The following is an 18,281-nucleotide window of genomic DNA, read 5'->3' as shown; positions in this document are numbered from 1 at the left end:
AACACTTCTTCACATTTAAAGTGTGCTGTTGTTTTCTCCCCAGTCACAATGAGATACCCTTCAATTGGTAAATAAGGGCACAGCTTAGGAGGCTTTAACTAGCGTAGAGTCTCTGTAGAGTCGTATTAGGTTTAGGTCACCAGGTGAAAATGCCCAGCACCCATGTGAAGAAGAAAAAAACATGTACAGGGTTGAAATAATCTGTTTTATAACCAAGAATGCTTGTGAATGGTGATGTTGATAACACCAGCGCTGCCTGGGCCTGACAGATGAGCTGATTGTTGAGATTAGTCAGTGCCTTTTAACTTCACAGAAAGGTTTTGGTCTGCCTAAGATGGCCATTGGGAGTGATTCAGTCAAAAGCATAAGAGAAGATAATAACAAAGTCCAGTCAAGCAGCAAAGGTTATAATCAGCAGCCCAAACCTCTATGGTTTGTTTTGAACACATCCTCACTAAAATGCCACATTGTACAGTCCCAACGACACTTCACTGCAACTGAAGAGGCTGCCACAGTTTGTTACACAGAACACATAAAAATCACTGATCGGATAAAAGAAAGCAAAAAATAAATCACCTAGCTGTACTTGGCCCTTAGCTTTTAAAACAGCTGGTTTTAGTTCGTGTATTTGCCTTGCGATACAATGTTGAGAAATTAAACAAAACAGAAAATAAACACAAAAATTTTGGTATAAACACTAAAAAAAAAACAGTAATAGTAAAAACAAATAATGATAACACAATTGTCAGTTTATAAGCAAATTAAAACAACTTTCAGCAGCTTTAGCAAAGACAACTGTTTCTACTAGCTCAGGTTTTATTGGACTGAACCAGAAAAAAGAAACCTAACAAAACCGTTCAAAACACAGCAAGGTAAGAAACCGTAAAAACTAAATGCATTATTGTGAGAGCTAAAGAGACATTATATTGGCCTCTCAATGGTGCATGAAAGTATAGAAGCCGGCCAAGATGTCCAAGTCCCTCTGTCTCCATTCAACACACCATTAATAGTGCTGCCTGAATGTTCATAATGTACAGTAAGGAGGGTAAACAGAGGCTTAACCCAAATCCCTGTATTTTCTATCTGATTTGAACCGATACAATAAAATCAATAAAGTCCTGAAAATGATGTCTAAATAAGAATAAGCTTCCCTGGGTTTTATGTTTAGTCCTGTGCATCGATATAGTGGCATGATCTCAAAGTATTATCTCCACTGGTCTGTTTGGAATTAGAAGCTCAGCTCAAACACTACATGAGGATCATCTAGATCACCTTTCAATTTCACCTATGGGGATGGAGTTAAGTCTATTCTGGTAGTCTCATGATGCCCATCAGTCCCTATTTGGATACAGACTAGATTGTAAGGCCCTCAGAGACAAATTAGTGATTTAGGGCTACATAAGTATAACTGACTTGACCTGATCACCATGTAGGTTGTGAATACCTGCCTTTGCAGCAAAGCAGTGTGTGCTGTCTATCCACAGGATGAAAAAGTATGAACCTCGCCATCAAAAGTTGAATGAGTTTTTATAATAACTAGACACAGAGACCTAATTCACGATAAGTTTTGAAATCGATCGGGGACTATGGTAGCTTGAGGCAAAACTTTCCTGTAGCTTTTTCAAATAGTTTAATCTAAAGCCTTTTCAACCTTTTCAAAGTAAAAGCTAATTACCTTCAACAACCAGCAAAATGGAAGAACTCAGATGGAAAGAAGAAATCAATATCCAGCATTTGTTTAGTCTGAAAAGGCAGTGAAGCCATGATGGCTTTATTTCAAGCCTAACTTAGATATCCTCTTAATGTGTAGTGGACTTAAAAACCTCTTATACTTGAAATATGTAATAAATAAGAAAAGATAATAAAACAGATATTTCTATCTAAGACGCTGATTACATGTACTGCTTGCAAACACATTCAGCTTGCTGTGGACATTTGAGTCTCTAAAAATCCAATATTAATTATTTGGAAAAGGATAACCATCTCTTCCTCCTGAACACAATGAACCCTTCAGCAGTGTACAGTGTTGCTCCTGTACTCCGATCCTTGTATAAAATATATGCTTCAAGATTATATTGGTCATATATGCCAAATAAGAAATATTTAGTTAAAAGGTTACAAAAATGCCTGGGACTTTTACTCCACTGGTTAATAAACTCCACTGTATAACCATATGTGCATGCCTCACGTTTATTATTGTGTGAATGGCAGAGGCTGATACAGCTGCAACTTAATAATTCCCTCCGTCTGTCGAAAGGTTCCAGGCGATATCCTGGGAAGTAACACACACATTGAAAGGCCAGCGAAAGAAGCAGGAATACAGCTTAGCTAAACAAATTATAGATTGATTTTGCCACATGAAATGTGATTGTGGCAGTTACTAATGCACTCACATTGTAAGAGAGCAGAGTTCATTAGGATGCTTACTGTCTGTTACAACCAGTTACCCAAATACATACTGAAAGTACCTGGACAATGTTGTATTAAACAAGCCAAGAGACTGCATGGCTTTTGTACTTAACACTTAAATCCAATTAAAAATTAACCACTGTCTGGCAAAGGGGAAACATGGAAGAAGCTGTAAGTAGCAAAAAAGGAATTTGTTTTCAAATTATGGATTCATACAATAACATATTACAGCCTAATGCTAATAAAAGTTTCACAAGTACAATAACTACTGATTGCTAGAGTCTGTTTGAAAGTGTGCAAAATATGTTGATAACAACTAATGTTGCAATCTGAGCCAGCATGGATTGGATATTATTCAAAACATTTGCCTGCGTGTGATGTGATGTGAGCTGAAGTCAGCATATTGCTAGAAGCACACCTTCAGCAGTCTTTTGTAAGAAAATGAGAAAGAGACAGTGGAGGATGACTGGCTTAAGTCAGATTTTTCCTAATAGTCACACTGGATCAAGCTTAAACACCAGCTGTCACAAATTAAAAATGCACTCTCTTTCTTCAGGGAGACAGAGTTACAGTATAAAAGCACTCCTGGGGCCGAAGATACTAAACCTATTTGAAAAGCAGGGCCAAAAGGAGCCCATATAGGACATCTTATGGGGGTATTGGCACCTAAAGTGAATTAGGGAGAATGTTTCATCTAAAACATTTGGTCTGTGGACTGTTCTTTGCTAAGAGACCCAAGGGTAAACAGATCCAAGTGGGGGGGTGACTGGCTGTATTTCTCACATGTGAAGATTTCACACAAAGAGTTCACATTTCTCTTGTGAAGAAGAATCACTCATCATCTGGTTAATGTAAACTTCAGGGATTGCTAATTTCTACATGTTTTAATATCTAGCATCTGCTTTTAAAAGCAAAACAATGAGTGCACACTGAGAGAAAATGCATTTTGACTTGGTAAGGAAGAGAGAGGAAAAAACAAATGGGGTTTAAGTTTCAAACTTAATTATCTAGAAGAAAATGAGATTGTATTTAAAAGACTTTCTCAGCCTGAAAATGTGTGCTTATGAGGGACGAAATGACAAAGCTATGTGGTACAAGTACAATTTTCGAGCACCTAACCCTAACCACACAGAATGCTTCACCCCATACACCACTACTACATCCCCCACCACTGCTTCTAAAGGAGGAGAGAACAGAAAGTGACAAATATAAACAGTGGGACGGCTGTGTTGAGGGAAATTACCTCCCAGAACCACTGGCATGTTGCCAGCACGAAGAAATTCATCTGTTTTGTAGAGAGTCTGACTCACGGGCAAGACAGAGGGGAGGGAGGGGAAGAGTGAGAGAGCGAACAAGACGGGAGAGAGTGCGAGCTGATCACAGGCTGTGAACAAGAGGCAGCGAGTGGGAATGGGAGAGAGGCAGAGGAGCCACAACATCTGAAAGTTTTAAACCTGTGATCGCGGTAGGTGATGCGAAGCAAGACTGGGGGTTCCTCCAACATGTGGAAGAAAAACAAATTCCACATCATGGACTGCTTCAGACAGAGACAGATTTAGGTTTTGCCCGCTGAGGGAGGGTGTTCTCCGTCACGTTCTTATTTGGGGAGGGTAGAATATAAAGATGAGATACGGGGATTTACAAAAGATATTCAACTAAGAGGTGTGCAAAGATTTAAATGCATTGGGCATTAAGCTGCACAAAACATTGCTTTAGTGTTTATGAAAGTTAACATGTAGTGGCTTGGAAAAATACTCCGAGTAGAAACATCAACGAGGACGTTAAATGTACAACAGACGTTACCTTCTGGAGCAGGTAAGAAACTTTAGCAAAACCACAATAATGTTAATTGACAGTTGTTGTTTTTTTTTTATATTCATCAAGTTTGATTTTGTGTAATCCATAGGTGTGTACATCTTTGTAGACTTAATAAGTACCGTAAGTTTAAACTGTAAAGAGTGACAAGTTGTGTATCTTTCCTCTAAAACCTCATACACTGAAAAAACTTGAATCAAACATCTTCACACATTAATGTACTAGTTTCAATGAATAACAATGATTTTGTTTTTCAACTTAATCATGTATATATGGAAATGTTATTTTTCCTTATATTTTCCAACTAAATTTCTTTGCCATAATGTGGAAACAATAATGGTCACCACACAGGAAAGACCCTTTTCATTTGTTAAGATAAACGTCATTGTGCCATCACTCAGACAAATTAAAGCAATCGGGTAACAAGGTATCGCTGTTCCTTTAACAGACCAGTTTGTTCTTTAAAGTGGACGCAGTGGATGACGAGAGCTGCCTGGGAAAGTGAGGACCCCTGCTAACATCTCACTGTGGAACTACTAATCGTGTTGGGATTATTGCCAGTATTGGAGTTCGTAGTGTTGGATCTGGTTTTTGTTTGTCCCCTCAAAGCAGTGGATCCTCTACAAACCAAAAAGGAATAGCTGACAATCAGTACACTGCACAAGGGATGAAGAATCCTGTGCACTGACCCTGAGCTGTCCCACCCTACCCTGTGTCCTTGCCTGTGGGACCCAGTGACCATGCTGACCGAGTGTCCAACACCAGAAAGATCAGAGCCCCGACCCACGCTAAGGCCTGCTGTAACCTCTGCAGCACCATGTCTCAAGCAGTCGCGGCTCCGCTCAAAGCCAACAGCTCACAGTCAGGAGAAGCGCCTGGGGTTCAGCTGCAATGGGCGGCCCTGCTTATTGTCATGGTCATCATCCCCACAATTGGAGGAAACATCCTGGTCATTCTTGCAGTGTCACTCGAAAGGAAACTGCAGAACGCCACCAACTACTTTCTGATGTCGCTTGCTGTGGCTGATCTGTTGGTGGGAGTCCTAGTGATGCCCATTGCCCTCGTCACTGTTCTCTACAGTAAGTTCAGCTTGGGCTCTTGTGTTAGTCTGTTAGTCTGTCTCTTCTCTGACACAACCCTGTACTATACAAAAATAATAAATACTTGACTCTACCGAAAGAAACATGGCCTTGCTCAATACCCACATCAGTTTGGATGAAATGTTGACCAAATGATGAATGACATTACATCTAGGTTTGAAATGTTTGAACCGCTATTGGCTGACCAGTTTTAAACAGCCGTGGGTACAAGACATATAAAACCCAGCAAACGTTCAAGACAATGATGTTTTAAAGTGAGTGTAAGAGTGAGTGTGTGTCTGTGGGGTGGGGGCATAACCAGCTGCAGACATTTTACAAGGAAAGTCCCCCATTTCATTGGAAAATTGTGTTTAACCTTTATCAGCCTTACTAATCTACAACAGGTAAAACAGGCCAGCGTACTTACAAGGGAGGATAAAAATAGTTTGTGAGCAGCACTAGATGAAAATCTCAACGACCATCTCTAAACAAATTATTCGAGATGAAATATAACGAGATGGTGGACAATAAACATCCTACATCCTTTGACAGTGCTATGGCAGCAGTTGCACGGCTTGGACTGAACTACTGCTCTAGGGGATCATTACCCATAGGAATAAACGCTAACGAAAACGGTTTTATTTTAATTCCAGTGACAGTGCTGTGTATACACAGCTGCATATGAACTGACAACTAACAACTACAAACCACAGAGCTACAGCCAAGCTATTATTCGCCATTAATTCAATTGGAGGATAATGAGCCAGATCATAATTATGACATAATTATGACATAATTATCACACACACACACACACACACACGAGTGGAGTATAGGCCATCACCTTGTCTCTCTCAAAAATTACATTTTGCATGAGAGCTGAATGTGTTACACTGACCTGGCCTGCAGGTGCTTCTGTCTCTCTTATCTTAGTAAGTAAGGGCCATGCAATTCATCTATTACATCTATGCTTGTACTAAATCTATCTATCCCTGCTTACATGCTGTCTACATTCAGATACAAGGGTTTATCTCACGCCCTGATAAAAAGTCCTAATCCTTGAGAACCATAGTAAGGCGTGAAAGCATTCATGTGTGCACAGTGTGCATATCTCTCTGACTGAGAAAAGTACAGCTTCATTTAAAATACACCAATTTCCTTTTTGGGGTTGGTAGAGATTTTATCAGATTTTATCAGATTTTATCAATCGACGACTGAAAGTGATTGTATTCTCTTACATGTGATAATTGGTAAATAATAGGACTGCCCCATAAAGGTCTATGATTCAAGTAATCATTTGAGAAGACCCCGAGTCGACTCAGATTTTGTCAGTCGATTCACAGCACTTTTTTTTAGTAAAGTCATTGTAAACAGAGCAGTGCAGGAGCCACAGCGTAGCAGGCTGAACACTTTAATTCAATTTCAATTAAATTTTATTTCTATAACACCAAATCACAACAAAAGTCATCTTATGACACAAATAGAGCAGGTCTAGACTGTACTCTTTATAATATTATTTTATTAGACCCAACAGTTCCCACCATGAGCAAGCACTTTTGCGACAGTGGCAAGGAAAAGCTTCCTTTTAAGAGGCAGAAACCTCGAGCAGAACCAGACTGTAGGTGGGTGGGAACCGGTTGGGTTCTTTACAAACCAAGTCTGGTCTCAAAATGAACTCACCACAAAACTAACTGTGATGGAAGTAGAGTAGATGGTAAGGGCAGAGCGAGGCAGGGCAATGCCGTTTGATGCTCTGCTCGGGCGCTGAACGTTAATGAGGTCAGCGAAACCACTTTGAAAACAGACGCTGGTACAACCTCCTCTGCTGCCGTCCAGTGTGACTGAGCGCCTGACAGCAGGACGCACATTTTTACTTTCTCTGACTGAGTGGAAATCTGATGTCTTCACATGATAGATGAACGCATTAAAAACATGGGTCTTACAGGTAAAACATGAAACTAATGTAGGCTGATATAGGAGTTTAGTGTGAGGTGAATGCTGTGTGGGTGCACTGAACTGACACCAACTGGGCAGGAGAGTCAATAACACTTCTCATATGTGTAGGATAAGTGTATGGAATATAGACATCAGTAATAATGAGGAAAAACATCTATAGACATGAAAAAGCATACACCAATGAACCACAAGCACATGACACATGAATAAACTGAAGACAGGTTAAACCAGCAGAGCATCACTGCTTTACACTCCCTAATGCCGATACAGCAAAAACTACAACATGAGGCCGGCAGAGACATGGGTTTTGATAAAAGATCAAGCTAATTGTGTACCCTGTCAAGAATATTGAATGCTCTGTGGCCGTGCAAAGTTCAAGAATCTTCTATTTAAACCTAAAAGAGCAAGACAAGAATGTGACTGGATTACAGTTACACCTGTAAGGACTGCCAGTCATTTTCCACATCTGCTGGACAGATGATTTCAAAGCATTCAGGCAACACCTTGAGACACATAAGAGATCTACTTGTTAAAAGTGTGAGCTGTGTGAATAGACACTGCTGTAAACTTAAAATATAGCATTGCGTGACAAAAAAAAAAAACTATCAAGAAGAATTTTCTGAGAGGACAGATGATTTGGTGTTGCTTCCTAAAGTGTTGCACCTGTAAGGCATCGTCTCTCAACACATTACACTGCCGTCTGAGTCAAAGTTTTCATCTTTCTACTAGCAGTATTAAATATACATTTTCTCTCTATCTATTGTCTTCTCTCTTTTCTTTAAAGAGCTATGGGTCAGAGGTTTTTGTTGTACTGTGCAATGTGCTATATGCTTATATTACAATGGGTTTTGGTTGATTAAACACAACCCACCAAAAAATAAATAAATAAATATATTTAAAAAAAAATATATATATATATATATATAAAATAACAAAAATACGGCAAAAAGAATAAGGATACCACAGCAAACAGAATGTTTTCAGCAGACAGGCATCTCTGGGGAGGATAACAGCAAATATACATACTGTTCTTCTTTGATAATTAACTTGAGCACATTACGTTCAAAAGTGACAAACAAATTATGAAATAAGAAATAATGGTGTGGAAGAGTTTTGTCCTTAACAACAAATGTAACAAAAACAATACAATAAATTCCTATGTAAGGCACTGACCACAGACTTGTGTAACCAGAAACTGCTGGACATCCAGTACCCTCTGTGAAACCATTTATATATGCTGGCATTTGGTGGAACAAGGACATTTTCAAAAGCAAACCAAAAAAACAACAACAATAAAGCTGCGTTGCTGTTTTTCTTTCCTTACTGTATGTTCTCAAATACACAATGTAAACACAAATACCTAGTGTTGGCTGTTTATTTTCTGCAACAATTACAAGGTTTTTAAAAGAGCTATGGATATGCATAGAGGCTTTTAGTAACATTTTCTTCAAACACAAGACAATAAAACTAATACAAACTCCATTGAAGAAAAAGTTTGTTTGTATGTGAAAAAGACATGAGGTCAATTGCAGAGGGTTCACCGAAGTTTACTCATTCAAAGTTTCTCAATCCAATTACACAAAATAAAAATATGTTCTACAGCTACTTGGACCTCGCAAGCTACACTGTTTATTGCATTTGGCATGGGACTAAACACTTCACCAAACAGGTACAGAGGGTCTACTTTGAAAACAAGTGAATTATTTGTCAATGAATAAGCCTTCCAGATGAAACCTCATCAAAACTATGACTCAGAAATTCCCACAAGTGTGACAAGAAAGTGGTGCAAGGAAAAGCAGGGGAGGGTGGCTTAACAAAAGAAAATTATGTAAAGGAATATTTCCAACAACAGTCATTTGCAATGGTAATGGGTGACGGGACAAAAGCCAGAACAATTACTTGCCAATTTTATGCCTGGAAATGAAAATAAACACTACTGTTGAGCATAGTGTCCGGCACATCTACATAAAGAGCCTTTAGCTCCATAAACAGTCAGTGAACCCTCCTTTTTCCAGTAAAGTAATTCCTCACAGAGATAAACAAACACCAATCTTTTGCATGAGCGCTACTTCTAATCCTTTGCCATTGTGGTACATCTCCCATAACTGCTAGTGTACAAGACCAAATTCTTTTTGGACTGAAAATGGATTATACCACATGAGTAGGTTATAGGGAGTTACTAATTGTAGCGACACTACCACAGATAAGTGATGTGCCAAAAAACAAACAAACAACAATTGCAAGACAAAAGTTTATTGTCTTACTTAACTAATTTCCTTCTCATCTTCCCTTTAGACTCTGACTGGCCTCTTCCGGAGCCCCTCTGCCCCATTTGGCTGTTCCTCGATGTGCTGTTTTCTACTGCATCCATCATGCACCTATGTGCCATTTCACTGGATCGCTACATTGCCATCAAGAAGCCAATCCAACACAGCCAGTACAAATCCAGAGCCAAAGCGATGGTGAAGATTGCACTGGTGTGGCTCATATCCATTTGTAAGCACATCAATTCAGATTTCCTTAACTTTTAACAGATTTTACACAGCTTTGAAGTAGTCTGTAGTTAGTAGTCTGATGACTTTTGATAAAATAATTTCTCAGGAACAGTCTGATTTCTTGACATTAGATCCATGGCAGACCTGGTTCATAGACCCAGAAATATTTGCTGGATGCAATAAAAGTAGAGTAGTAAACCTGTCAGCACAGTGTATTTAGGAAGGAGATGGGGGTGGTTGAGAGGCTGGGACAGTAGTATTACACAGTGACAGTCACAGTGAATCTTAGAGATGTTACTGACGATGTCTTAAGGGGACAACCCAGTCAATTTTCATGAGTACCTGGAGTTTGTCCAAAGGGCAATATGGCATCAAAAGAGAGCTGCACTATTGTTGTGGCTAATTAGGTATATAAAATAAGGCAGCAACCCCAAACACAGTTTGTTACCTGAAAGAAAAACATGGTTACCTGATCTCAACAACAACAGCTAAAATGTGTCCATCAAAAATGGCATCAAAGCTGTAGAAAATGGGTTGTTTCAATAGAAGGGGACATTTTCAGAGAAAGGCAGCTCGTTTCATATCTCCGCCAATGTAGAAAGCTGATGAACATTAAACATAAGCTGAAAAAAAGGATGGTAACAACTGTAAAGACTAGAAGGCCACAAGTTTGCACAGATAATGAAATGGGTCTCTCGGTGAAAAAGTGCTTTACGGTTTTAAGAATGGAGGTTTTAGGAATAGAAAGCATTCACAGAGGAGTTGTAGGGGTGTGATGGAAGAATCATACTGTGTTGTCACCTCTGTTGTTTTAAGAATCATCTTTCTGCATTATCCTCCAAAGCTCTTGTATGAGTTTTTGAGGTTCATTGTTCAACATCTGCTAATCATTTTAGCTTTCCAGTAAGAAAGTAAGAAGTAGCTTCTGGCCATTATGTTTAACACTAGAGTGTAAAACATAGGCCAAATCCACTGAGGCATGACTGCTCAGTGCTCAATGCCCAGTACTCAGACCACTAAAAGCACAGCCTGTTTGACTAATGGGTTTGGTTTCATTTGAGCTTCATTTCATGACCAACGCCAGAAGATCAGATTGAATGAAGGGAGCAGCACTACACTAAACTTAACAGTTTTAACCATGACTGTATACTGGTGCTCAGTTTAAGAGGGATCATGGCAGGCCTAGGTGATTTGTTTACTTTATTTTAAAAACATCCTGCAATCAGAACTTGCCTTATTTGTGACACTATCCTTTCATTAAACACAAATCTTTTCCATTTCTACTACTACCATACTCATGAAATGATTGTTAAACCCATCAAAAGCAAATGCTCTTCAATATTACACAAAAAAGAAGATAATTGCCAATGTTTACAGATACTAACTATTCTTGTTATTTTCCAGGTATCGCAATCCCGATTCCGATTAAGGGGCTTAAGACCTACCATCTTCCCAACAACATCACCTTTAACAGTAACCACACCTGCCTGCTGAAAACAGACACCTTTCGGGAGTTTATCATGTTTGGCTCTTTGGTGGCATTTTTCATCCCTCTGACCATCATGTTAGTCATCTACCTTCTTACTGTCCAGGTGTTGCGTAAAAAGGTCTATTTGCTCAGGTCAAAGGTGACTCAGCGTTTTAGCTACCCAACAGTCTCCACAGTTTTTCAAAGGGAACAGACTGCAACTTCACCTCAAGTTGAGCAAATGAACAAGCTGGACAGCAGACTTACCAGGATGCAAGAACCACATGCAGGCACAGCAAACTCTCCTATCGGAGATGAAATGTCCTTTCGAAGAATGTCAACAATGGGCAAGAAGTCAATGCAGACTCTAAGCAATGAGCAGCGCGCCTCAAAAGTGCTAGGCATCGTCTTCCTCCTGTTTGTAGTCATGTGGTGCCCTTTCTTCATTACTAATATCACCTCTGTGCTATGCACCAGCTGTGACGTTCTTGTAATTGCCCGCCTCATGGAGATCTTTGTTTGGGTGGGTTATGTGTCGTCCGGTATCAACCCGTTGGTTTACACCCTATTCAACAAAACTTTCAGGCAAGCGTTCACACGTTACATCACATGTAATTACAAAAACTATGCTAGCCATGGGCCAGGAAGGCACCCAAGGGCATCAAATGCAGATCGGACCCTTACACGGATTTCATTCAGATCTTCCATGGCAGAAAACTCTAAACTCATCATGAAGCGGGGAATGAGGAATGGCATTGGAGCAGTTAGCTACCAAAGTCCAGTGAGGTGCCGGCAAGCACCTGTACAGTCATCCAGTGGTGTTGTGTTAGACACAATGCTTCTGACTGAAAATGAAGGTGGTAAGCAGGAGGAACACGTAAGCTGTGTATAGAGAAACCAGACAAATGACCAATTTAAAAAAAAGGGAGCACTTTCAGTGGATCAGATTTATGGTGCAAATTTATCTATCCCCAAACAAATACTCAAAATGCATGATTTGAATCCACTGTTACTCTCAATTTGATTGACAAATAATTTCATGTCAGCAATATTTCCAATTAGGACACAAAATGTCTATGTATAAGTCAAACTCCTCTCCTCACCCTGAACTCCATTATATGTGAATATGAAGTCAAAATATTACTCAATGGGCCTTTAAGACAAGCCATACTAACTATTTGAATTCTCAAAAAACAGCAAGACAGTTCGTGGCATACCAGAAGAGAGTTTGAGTTTTCAAACGTTATAAAACTAACCTTGAGATGACCTGTAACAGGTCAACTAAAAAAAAAAAAAGAAAAAAAAAAGACAGAAAAAGATATCCTCTATGATCCTTTCAACTTGGGCTATCTAGATATGCTGTAAACCATCTCAGACCACATGCTTACATTTAGTTAAACAACCACAACTCTACCTTTCAAGTCTCTTCTGCAACAGACACATTTAATGCATTGCACTCTTGAAATGATACTTCTTGCATTTGCTGGACCTTTGGGAAGCACTCTTATGTGTATTTCAGCCTGATGTTTTAATATGGTAAAAAGGTTTCCAAATAAAAAGACTGTATATAAGAAAGAACAAAATCCAGATTAAATGGAAACCAAAATGTGTTCAATAAAATATTTTCTGTGTTGAAAGAAAACTGCACCAGTTCTGAGCATCCTTGTTATTTTACTGTCACGGCCTACACACTTATTAGCATATGTTTTTATTTCATTTTATCAGCAAGTAAAACTTTTTCATGAACCAGCGTTGACCAAAGCACAACCAACAGGACAGCCAAATAAACAGTGTAAATTAGACAGCATCAAAACATAACGACAAGGACACTGTGGGTCATTGTACTCAGCACTATTTTTTACAGTCCCTTTATAATTGCAATTTGTAGCCTTTTTGTAGGCATGAATACTGCAGACATCCAAATACATAAAAGTTAACCTTAAATTAAACCTATTTAAATAATATAGTGTATAGAGTGTTTGATCAATGTGGCAAGAAATACAAGATGTGGATAAGGCTCCACGAGCTTGGTATGCGAGTTAAGAGTGTGTCACCGTTTTATTATTGCCTAGATCGACCCTGTCTCATAGTTAATGAACAGAAACTCTGGATTTTAGAAGAATAGCAGAGACTTAAGACATCTGAACTTAAAGCTGTCCTTCTTGTGTGTAAGTGTGCATGTTGGGAGAGTAGACAGTGTTATCCTTGATCCATTAGGGTGGGAAGTTGGAGAAGAGGATTGTTCTGGTTCAGAAGTCTTTCTAAACAGTGAAGATTTACGCCAAGTTTATCTAGCTGCCAATAGATCACGCAGAATATCACATAGCCTTTTTTGGACTTAAAAATGTACACCCTGATATTTGTGCACTGGCTAGGTGCTCTGTGTAACACTGCTTTCTGATTGGTAAATTCACGTCGGTATAAGGAGGGATTAATCCCTATAAATAGCCAGGGAAGAAAATGTGTGCATGACAATGACAAGTACGTCCAGTTTCTTCTGACAGAGGAATACCTTCCATGAAGACCAGGAAGTCATTTAAATTCTAGACAATTGTGCATCTAAATTCTCCGATCACACCATAAAAGGAGACGTTGATGTCAAATTACATCTTGTCAGCAATACAAAACTCAAAAGATAAAAGACGACCTAGGGCAACAGAAACGAAGAAAAAACAAATGCTTCATTTTTAAAATAATACAATTGGATGTCAATGGTTCACGAAAAAGTGCTATGTCAATGTTTTTACTGGTCCTTATCAAATACGCACAAATTAGTAAAAGACTTACATTTTGTACGGAAAGCAGGAAACAGTAAAAATATTTCATTGTCATATTTGTGATAAACACAACCCAGGAGATTACACTGGATATTGTATAATGCAATCGATTTCAGAAGTTAATGTCTAAGTTTTTTCTATTCAACCAAATTAACCAAACTACACAAATGCAGTGTTTAATTTTGTCTTAAGACAAAGCAGTGTGTGTGCGTGTAGGGGCAGATAAATAACTGGAATTTTGGCCAAGACCGTGAGGCTCCAAAGAGAAAGCCCTCTGGTACATGAAAATAAACCGTGTTCATAGCTCAGGTAATTCAGTCTGGTCCTTACCTGAACAAGATGAAGCCAATGGACTCGACAGCAGCCCTTCTGACATCATCATTCACGTCACTCACCTTAATTAAAACAAGCAAAGCAGTCAAATTATGATTGATCAATTATGATGTAGCTCTCTTATGGCTCACAATATGAAGAATATGCTCTACTATCACACCATCTATTAACTTTAGCTTGTATAAGGTGCCACCTACAGGACAACCAATTGTTCACACCTTTGAGGTACGAAGCTTTTGCAAATTTAAGCATAATGATTGATGTATATACATAACTCTTTAAACTGTAATGTCATAATCTTAGTCTTTGTCCTTGTTAAAATGAAGTGTTGCAATATTAGAACTATTAGAACCATCTGAATTCATTGTGGGTCTAATAGTACTAGTTTTAATAAAAGATGTCTGAGCTAAATTAACCTTTAGTACAGCTTCAGGCACAAATAGGAAAACTCTAACGTACTATGTTAAAGCTGAATGTGAATCTTGTGATTTAAGCATGAACAAATATTTCACTCCAATAGAAATTTTTTAAACAATCATAATCACAGTATTAAACTAACATGGATTGTGATGCCAGCCACAGTTGTGCAGCCCTGGCTGTTGGCATCTCAAGCTGCCAGCATGATAAACCCATTTCAGTGAAATAATGTGTAGAGGGCCAAACAGGAAACACTTACAGCGACATGTAGCAGGCGTCGGATGGCCTTGTTGTTCCCGGAGCCGCAGTAAGCCATGCCCACCGTGTACATACCAGAGCGTCGCAGGATGGGGTCCTATCATAAACAGTGAAGGAAAGCAGAACTTTGAAACTTTGTGTCTGGATCCACAACTACGGTCAACATAGTTTGAGTCATTTCCCACATCTAGCTCTTATAGAAGGATTCCTGGCACAAAGTACAGAGGAAGAGCCTCATGAGTGACATGGGATACACACACAACACAGGGTTGTAAAAGTACATACATACATACATCAAACATTGGAACTGTACTTGCAAGGTTTATGGAGAGCAATGCCCTAGTAACATGCACTGAGATTATTTTTAATACCCTCCCCACTTCTCAAGGGATTAATGAAGCTCATGTCATTCCATATGTATTGTGTTACTGTATGCGTAAGCTGCACCAATGCCATGAAAACAAAGTACTACAACCTTCATTGTTGTTGGGAAATAAAACAACTCTGATCTCATGGTGTACATGACATGCTTACTGATGGCTCCTCAGCCTTACCTTGTCTCTGCAGAGGCTTTCAATGAGGGCATCAGCCTCCTCCATGCGTCCATACATGACCAGGGCAATTCCCACTGCCAGACCACGCAAGATCTTCTCGTGCTGTGTCTCCTGAGCATAGCCAACCATGTCCTCGATGGCCTGGGCCGACTTGGAGCCCAGCATAACCAGACCGAGGGCCAGGCCTGCAGCTTCACCTGAGAGGTTACATGATATTGTCAGCATGGCTTGTTTTTCTTTGTTCTTTAAAAAAAAAGTTGTGTGTACAGTAATATTTAACAGGACTGCATATCTATGTAGTAGACACCTTTTTGCTGCTATATTAATTTAGCTATATGACACACAAAAATAAAATTGTCATTTTCAAGCATTTCATCACTCATTTGTTAACAATATGTTTCAATATTTCTGTGCAACCTGAATCAAAATGGTATCAGAATTTATTTTTCTATTATCATTATTTTTTTGTAATTTTCGTTAAGGTGTGTACGCTTTAAGTTTTAAGTAGTCAGTTCTAGTAAGCAGGGGATTGAGGTCCAAAAACTGGTTAGCCACGCTGCAGAAAAAAACCTTTCTGTTGAGATTTAGTAGAAGGCCTACACACCAGTAACAGCATCATCCTGGTACAGGTTGGACTTGAGGAGGTCGTAAACATCCTGTCTGGCTGTGCCCAACGCAGCCAAACCAAGGCCAAGGGCGCCACCATGACGGACAATCTGTGAAACAGAAGTAGAAAACAGAGCATGAGAGATGAAACATTGAAACATAAATTAACAAACCTACAGTCACTTAAACTCGCTGCTGATCTCAACTACAAACTTCTAAGTGAGGCTTTTAATTCTACATTTTTTATATTATTTTATTACTTGGTTCAAAACAGATTCTACTTCCTCTTTCAGCAATCATTTTGTGAGTCACATTTAAGTATATATTTGGCTGCTTACTTCCAAAGGAAATGTCAAAAAACTCACATCATTGCTGGCGTTCTTGAGCTGACTGAGCAGGTAGTCAATGATGTCCCCGCCATGGTTGGCATGAATGAGTCCCAGGGCGTACAAGCCTCCTCCCTCCTGGTAAGCCGAGCCAGGGGAGGTGTCTTTGGGCAAGTAGGTGGCCATTAACTGGAGAGCTTCCTTCTCGTGACCCTGAAAAACACAGCATGTTATATTCAAAAGTGAAACTGAAATAAAATGGTATGTTTTTTTATTTGCATTATATTATCATCATAGTCATCCACATAAATGTACCTTGTGGATGACACCCAGACTTGCTGTGGCTGTGAACTTTGCCCAGTTGGTGGCTCTTGCAAGCCATTCCAAGTTTTCTCTACAAGTCAAACAAAAATTTTAGAAACATAGAAGAAGTGACATTTAGACCAATCTCTCCATACAATCTATGAAACATGTTTCCGTTCTAACAGCACGATTACCTGAGGAACTGGTCGCTTGTGGTTCCCGTGTGCATGAAAGAGTTGGCTATTACTGTGGCTGTGTGGCACACCGAATTTCGGACTGCATCCTGGAGTGACGGGGAACAAAAATATAGAAAAGCTTAAGAGGAAGCTGTCAAAGCAAATTCAGTGACTTTGTACAATCTGCAGTTCATCTGAACATGTAAACAACATTTTATAGACTTGAGTTCTCCAAGTCATTCATCTTGTTGCTAGCCTTCATTACCTTTGTGTTTTTAAGGATCATTAGATCTGTGTTGTTATTTCGGATTAGAAACTGTAAGTGCAGCTCAATGGCCATCTCCCCGCTAAGGATTTTGATCATCTTGGCATTCTGGTCTTTGGGCTCATCTTTCTATAAAAATACAGAGAAGCAATATGATGATCAACCAAAACAAAGTTGCTCTATTTAGAAATCACTGACACCTGGTATCACAAAAGTGCTACAGTACAAAACAGCAGCTTACAGTTTCTGCCGGCTTTCCAGCCGGGGAGCTGCCAGCCTTGTCATCTGTTTCCATTGCATCACTGTAAAGAACAAAAAATAAATTTGGTCAATGTTGAATAATTTCATTCAACTAACTAACTCGATGACTCAAATATGCCTATGTACATGTGTATTAGAGTTAATTAAAACTAAAATTTTCAAAGGGTATAACCAATGCTATAAAACAGATGCACACACCAAAGAACAACGTTTATAGGGCTCATTCATAAATATTCTGACTCAGAATTATCTGAACTTGTGTACTAAACACTCCTATTGAAATGCATAGTGCCTGAGGACTTGCAGACTTGGATAAAACTTTTCTGGACATGCTAGGAAAGTTTTGGTTACTTTCCTAGTAACTCATAGAAAGACATTTTCTCAAGCTTAAATCAGAACCCTTAGCAGTGAAAAGTCCCCAAGCCTTTGTGAACATGAACGAGATACAGTGCTTCAGCCGAGGTATTAGCGGGTCCTTATTCTCTTCCCCTGCCCACCTGTCTTTGTCTGGCGTGGGCACGGTGCCTGTGTTTGTAGAGCCAGGGACGGCAGGGATAGGTGTTCCAACAGTCCGCAAGTTCTGGATGACCGAGGAGAGGAACTGCTGGCTGGCGCTCTCATACAGGTCAAAGCAGATCTGATAGGCCATCAGCAGGTTGTCCTCCTTCACTAGCTTCTCCAGGATGTCACTCACAGCCTGCGGGTCATCCAGGAATATCAGGCACTAGAGAGGTGAGGATAAAAAATTATTGGAGAGGGATTTTAGGTTCCGACACAGCGTGA

General features: G+C 39.4%; 2 protein-coding genes across 3 annotated transcripts in view; one reads left to right on the top strand and one right to left on the bottom strand.

The window, feature by feature from the left end:
- The window catches only part of psmd1 (proteasome 26S subunit, non-ATPase 1), a 36,775-nt gene that overhangs the window by 15,081 nt on the left and 3,413 nt on the right, over positions 1 to 18,281 (bottom strand). Inside the window, exons 7-16 of the mRNA XM_070908427.1 lie at positions 17,996 to 18,222; positions 17,479 to 17,539; positions 17,238 to 17,366; positions 16,991 to 17,079; positions 16,809 to 16,887; positions 16,533 to 16,706; positions 16,166 to 16,277; positions 15,562 to 15,758; positions 15,009 to 15,104; positions 14,330 to 14,394 (exon numbers count right to left, since the gene is read on the bottom strand). Coding sequence (XP_070764528.1) covers positions 14,330 to 14,394; positions 15,009 to 15,104; positions 15,562 to 15,758; positions 16,166 to 16,277; positions 16,533 to 16,706; positions 16,809 to 16,887; positions 16,991 to 17,079; positions 17,238 to 17,366; positions 17,479 to 17,539; positions 17,996 to 18,222 — 1,229 coding nt within the window. The remainder of the gene's footprint in view (positions 1 to 14,329; positions 14,395 to 15,008; positions 15,105 to 15,561; positions 15,759 to 16,165; positions 16,278 to 16,532; positions 16,707 to 16,808; positions 16,888 to 16,990; positions 17,080 to 17,237; positions 17,367 to 17,478; positions 17,540 to 17,995; positions 18,223 to 18,281) is intronic.
- On the top strand, positions 3,889 to 12,874 carry htr2b (5-hydroxytryptamine (serotonin) receptor 2B, G protein-coupled). Of its 2 annotated transcripts, none has more exons than XM_070908661.1 (4): positions 3,889 to 4,224; positions 4,692 to 5,303; positions 9,555 to 9,755; positions 11,159 to 12,874. In XM_070908661.1, the coding sequence occupies exons 2-4, from the start codon at positions 5,042 to 5,044 to the stop codon at positions 12,112 to 12,114; spliced, it is 1,419 nt and encodes a 472-aa protein (XP_070764762.1). In that variant the 5' UTR covers positions 3,889 to 4,224; positions 4,692 to 5,041; the 3' UTR covers positions 12,115 to 12,874. The 2 variants fall into 2 exon arrangements, with proteins under 2 accessions (XP_070764762.1, XP_070764760.1); XM_070908659.1 differs by having other exon boundaries at positions 4,673 to 5,303.

This window comes from Enoplosus armatus, chromosome 7 (genome assembly GCF_043641665.1).
Source record: "Enoplosus armatus isolate fEnoArm2 chromosome 7, fEnoArm2.hap1, whole genome shotgun sequence".
Lineage (NCBI taxonomy): Eukaryota > Metazoa > Chordata > Actinopteri > Centrarchiformes > Enoplosidae > Enoplosus > Enoplosus armatus.
The sequence above is the reverse complement of the archived record's forward strand: the minus strand, read 5'-3'. Positions and strand labels throughout refer to the sequence as shown.